This window comes from Lolium rigidum, chromosome 5 (genome assembly GCF_022539505.1).
Source record: "Lolium rigidum isolate FL_2022 chromosome 5, APGP_CSIRO_Lrig_0.1, whole genome shotgun sequence".
Classification (NCBI taxonomy): domain Eukaryota; kingdom Viridiplantae; phylum Streptophyta; class Magnoliopsida; order Poales; family Poaceae; genus Lolium; species Lolium rigidum.
In genome coordinates, this window is record NC_061512.1 from 184,939,521 (window position 1) to 184,944,661 (window position 5,141).

General features: G+C 56.1%; 1 protein-coding gene across 1 annotated transcript; it reads left to right on the forward strand.

Moving 5' to 3' along the window:
• Window positions 1–626: 626 nt before the first annotated feature.
• LOC124652902 (cellulose synthase A catalytic subunit 9 [UDP-forming]) lies at window positions 627–4,924 on the forward strand. The gene is made up of 11 exons (XM_047191948.1): window positions 627–1,148; window positions 1,256–1,352; window positions 1,450–1,561; window positions 1,658–1,924; window positions 2,039–2,384; window positions 2,485–2,748; window positions 2,833–3,045; window positions 3,136–3,340; window positions 3,434–3,630; window positions 3,717–4,070; window positions 4,177–4,924. Exons 1-11 carry the CDS (start codon window positions 642–644, stop codon window positions 4,762–4,764), a joined length of 3,150 nt encoding a protein of 1,049 aa, XP_047047904.1. The 5' UTR covers window positions 627–641; the 3' UTR covers window positions 4,765–4,924.
• Window positions 4,925–5,141: the final 217 nt, after the last annotated feature.

The window sequence follows — 5,141 nt, forward strand, 5'->3', positions numbered from 1 at the left end:
CAATCCGTGAGGACCGTCGATGGAAAAATCCGAAACTCGTCGGCGGCCTGATCGGAGGCGACCCGCAGCAGCAAATCGGTGAGTCGAACACAAGAGGACCACTAGAGCTATGCCTTAACGAAGATACCACAAAAGAACCCTTGTTGTAAAGAGTGTACTACTCACCAATCACCAACAGTTTTAAAAATCTGAAAAGATAGTTTTAGGAGAAAAAAGGAGATGGCGGGAAATCCAAGTATCGGTTGGTCGGGGTTGGTCCGTAGAGCCGCGCACGCAGCCTGACAGCGGCAGCAGACTCCAGCACAGCGCAGGACACCGGCAAAACCAACCTTTCGCTTCACTTCGCGGCAACGGGGACGCCGCACCCAACCGACCCGACGCGCCGCTAGCTCCCCCTCACCACGCCGGCCACCATGCACACGCCGGCGCCCATCCGTCCGTCCGTCGGCCTCCATCGGGCGCACCACATCGCACTGGCCCGAACAGCCACCCCTCACCTCTCCCACCCGCCAAAACTCGCTTCCCTCTTTAACCCTCTCATATAGCCCCTGCCACAAGCGAACCAGGCACCACCACCCCGCACACTCACCTCCTCTCAGTCACCGGCCGCCGCGAGAGAGCTGCACCCCGCGTGCGCGACGATGGAGGCGGGCGCCGGGCTGGTGGCCGGCTCGCACAACCGGAACGAGCTGGTGCTGATCCGGGGGCACGAGGACCACAAGCCGCTGCGCGCGCTGAGCGGGCAGGTGTGCGAGATATGCGGCGACGAGGTCGGACTCACCGTCGACGGCGTCCTCTTCGTGGCCTGCAACGAGTGCGGCTTCCCGGTGTGCCGCCCCTGCTACGAGTACGAGCGCCGGGAGGGCACCCAGAACTGCCCGCAGTGCAGGACCCGCTACAGGCGCATCAAGGGGAGCCCCAGGGTGAACGGGGACGAGGACGAGGAGGACATCGACGACATCGAGCACGAGTTCAACATCGACGACGACAACAAGAAGCAGCAGCAGCTGCAGCTGCATGGCGCCAGCCACATCACCGAGGCCATGCTGCACGGCAAGATGAGCTACGGGAGGGCCTCCGAGGACGGCGGCGACGGCAACCACACCCCCATGATCCCGCCCATCATCACCGGCAACCGCTCCATGCCGGTACGAATGATCCTTTACCTCGCATTACCTATTGCTTTTCGTAGTTCTAGCTAGCCCTGCTCAGGATTTTAATCCACTATTAAATTGTTCGTTTCACAACAATTTAGGTGAGCGGCGAATTCCCGATGTCAGCAGGCCACGGCCACAGCGAGTTCTCCTCCTCCCTGCACAAACGCATCCATCCGTACCCACCGTCCGAGCCAGGTTAGCACTTAGATACTCCAACACTTTCATTTGTTTGTGTGCTTACTGCTTAATCGACAGTGATCAGTTACTGATCGATGATGAGGAATTTGATCAGGGAGCGCCAAATGGGACGAGAGGAAGGAGGTGAGCTGGAAGGAGAGGATGGACGACTGGAAGTCCAAGCACGGTGGCGCTGACGCCGACGACATGGACGCCGACGTGCCCTTGTATGCAATCCTCACAACAAACCCAGCCGCTGCACTGTACGTAGTTCAAAATCTTAAGAACCGTTGCTCACCTGAATTTCTTCGTGTGCTGTGCAGGAACGATGAGGCGAGGCAGCCGCTGTCCAGGAAGGTGTCGATCGCGTCGAGCAAGGTGAACCCGTACCGGATGGTCATCATCCTCCGTCTCTTCGTCCTCTGTGTCTTCCTCCGCTACCGTATCCTCAACCCGGTCCCGGAGGCCATCCCGCTGTGGCTCACCTCCATCGTCTGCGAGATTTGGTTCGCTGTCTCCTGGATCCTCGACCAGTTCCCCAAGTGGTACCCCATCGACCGCGAGACCTACCTCGACCGCCTCTCCCTCAGGTCCTTGATCGCCACCGTCACGAAAACAAGTTACTGCTTCTTTGCTTGATCCAAGCCGCACACAGTAGATGGCTCTCAAGTCTGAACTCTGATTGAAAAACTGCTGATGTTCAGGTATGAGAGGGAAGGGGAGCCGTCACGGCTGTCGCCGGTGGATCTGTTCGTGAGTACGGTGGACCCGCTTAAGGAGCCCCCGCTGGTGACGGCCAACACGGTGCTGTCCATCCTGGCCGTGGACTACCCGGTGGACAAGGTGTCCTGCTACGTCTCCGACGACGGCGCGTCCATGCTGTCCTTCGAGTCGATGTCGGAGACGGCGGAGTTCGCCAGGAAGTGGGTGCCCTTCTGCAAGAAGTTCAGCATCGAGCCCCGCGCACCGGAGTTCTACTTCTCCCGGAAGGTAGACTATCTCAAGGACAAGGTCCAGGCGACCTTCGTTCAGGAGCGACGCGCCATGAAGGTATGTGACAACAACTCTTCACTGTCACTGGTTGAACTTACTACTACTTTGTAACTGAAGAATGTTGCTGATTATTTTGGTTTGATGGGTCGATGAGCAGAGGGAGTACGAGGAGTTCAAGGTTCGGATCAACGCCCTGGTGTCCAAGGCGCAGAAGGTGCCCGACGAGGGGTGGATCATGAAGGACGGCACGCCGTGGCCCGGCAACAACACCCGCGACCACCCCGGCATGATCCAGGTGTTCCTGGGGCACAGCGGTGGCCACGACGCCGAGGGCAACGAGCTGCCACGCCTGGTCTATGTTTCCCGTGAGAAGCGGCCCGGGTTCCAGCACCACAAGAAGGCCGGCGCCATGAACGCTCTCGTACTGCCCTGCACCCTCCATCGCTTCACTTCCTTCAGCTCAGACATAGATGGTTCTCTGAATTTTTACCTGACACTGTCACAGATCCGCGTCTCCGCCGTGCTGACCAACGCGCCCTTCATGCTCAATTTGGATTGTGATCACTACATCAACAACAGCAAGGCTATCAGGGAGTCTATGTGCTTCCTCATGGACCCGCAGGTCGGCCGCAAGGTCTGCTACGTGCAGTTCCCCCAGAGGTTCGACGGCATTGATGCCCACGACCGATACGCCAACAGGAACACTGTCTTCTTCGATGTAAGCCTACCATTCCACCACTCCTACACTATGTTTCTAGAAACAAAATTACGAGTGATGGGTGTGACATTAGTAATTCTTGGTGATCAGATCAACATGAAGGGGCTGGATGGTATCCAAGGTCCGGTGTATGTCGGGACAGGATGCGTGTTCAGGCGACAGGCGCTCTATGGCTACAACCCTCCTAGTGGCCCCAAGAGGCCGAAGATGGTCACCTGCGACTGCTGCCCGTGCTTCGGCCGCAAGAAGCGAAAGAACGCCTTGGACGGGCTGCCAGAGGGCGTAGCTGATGGAGGTAAGATTCAGAGGAGGAAGCACACACATTGAACACTGTTTTCAGTTCAGTGGCCTGCTGCAGGTTGGTGAATTTTCCTCTTTGGCTATTCAGGGATGGACGGTGACAAGGAGATGATGATGTCCCAAATGAACTTCGAGAAGCGGTTCGGGCAGTCTGCGGCGTTCGTCACGTCGACCTTCATGGAGGAAGGTGGCGTCCCTCCGTCGTCGAGCCCCGCCGCTCTCCTCAAGGAGGCCATCCATGTCATCAGCTGCGGCTACGAGGACAAGACTGACTGGGGTCTGGAGGTACAGAAACACCTCACAGACCATCACTTCGCCCAACTATCTCCATACTTCAAGTACTGATTTGTGCTCCTTCGTGAATGATGCAGCTTGGGTGGATCTACGGGTCGATCACAGAGGACATCCTGACCGGATTCAAGATGCACTGCCGTGGGTGGCGGTCAATCTACTGCATGCCCAAGCTTGCCGCCTTCAAGGGGTCGGCGCCAATCAATCTGTCTGACCGTCTCAACCAGGTGCTGCGGTGGGCGCTAGGGTCCGTCGAGATCTTCTTCAGCCGGCACAGTCCCTTGCTCTACGGCTACAAGGGGGGCAACCTCAAGTGGCTCGAGCGCTTCGCCTACATCAACACCACCATCTACCCTTTCACCTCGCTACCGCTGCTCGCCTACTGTACCCTCCCGGCTGTCTGCCTCCTCACCGGGAAGTTCATCATGCCACCGGTCAGTCCTACACACCCAACCTTCCCCGTCATTCATCTTCCCGCCAGGCCACCAGTTCAAATGTCTAACTGTTTTATTTTTGGGTGTTCTAATTTTGTTGCTGCAGATTAGCACATTTGCTAGTCTCTTCTTCATCTCCCTCTTTATCTCGATCTTCGCAACCGGCATCCTGGAGCTACGATGGAGCGGGGTGAGCATCGAGGAGTGGTGGAGGAACGAGCAGTTCTGGGTCATCGGTGGTGTGTCGGCTCACCTGTTCGCCGTCATCCAGGGCCTGCTCAAGGTCCTGGCCGGGATCGATACCAACTTCACCGTCACCTCCAAGGCCACAGGAGACGAGGACGACGAGTTCGCAGAGCTCTATGCCTTCAAGTGGACCACCCTCCTCATCCCACCGACGACGCTGCTGGTCATCAACATCATCGGCGTCATAGCAGGCATCTCTGACGCCATCAACAACGGCTACCAGTCGTGGGGTCCGCTCTTCGGCAAGCTCTTCTTCGCCTTCTGGGTGATCGTGCATCTGTACCCGTTCCTCAAGGGTCTCATGGGGAGGCAGAACAGGACGCCCACCATTGTCATCATCTGGTCTGTGCTGCTGGCCTCCATCTTCTCCTTGCTCTGGGTCAGGATCGACCCCTTCACCGTCAAGGCCAAGGGGCCTGATGTGAAGCAGTGTGGCATCAACTGCTGAGTGCATCAAGAATCTTTGAAGATTGTGCATAGGGTGGAGAACAATTTGGGCGCAAGTTTTGTATTGTTGATGTTCTGTTCATGATATGTTTTGTGTAATATTTTGGGGACCAGAATTGGTTTAAACAAGAATTGAACAAAGGACCAGGTTTCGATGTCAAGCAAGAAAGGATGACATTTATGTGCTTTATTATGTGTGATTGCACTAGTAGTTTGGATCAAATTAAAGCCTAATGTAGCTAATTGGTGCATCTTCTTGATAATGAACCGAACTAAAGCTGAAGATTAGCATTCAGACTGCAGTATAATCAACTGATTTAAACCAGAATTGAACCAAGTTAGAGAGTAGAATTCAGATTGCAGCATAAACAGTTTTGG

Excerpts from the sequence above, each read along its gene's own strand:
- LOC124652902 (XM_047191948.1), top strand. The coding sequence starts at position 642 with ATGGAGGCGGGCGCCGGGCTGGTGGCCGGCTCGCACAACCGGAACGAG. Across the intron at positions 1,149-1,255 it reads CCGGCAACCGCTCCATGCCG|GTGAGCGGCGAATTCCCGAT; the intron begins GTACGAATGATC and ends ACAACAATTTAG. Across the intron at positions 3,046-3,135 it reads GGAACACTGTCTTCTTCGAT|ATCAACATGAAGGGGCTGGA; the intron begins GTAAGCCTACCA and ends CTTGGTGATCAG.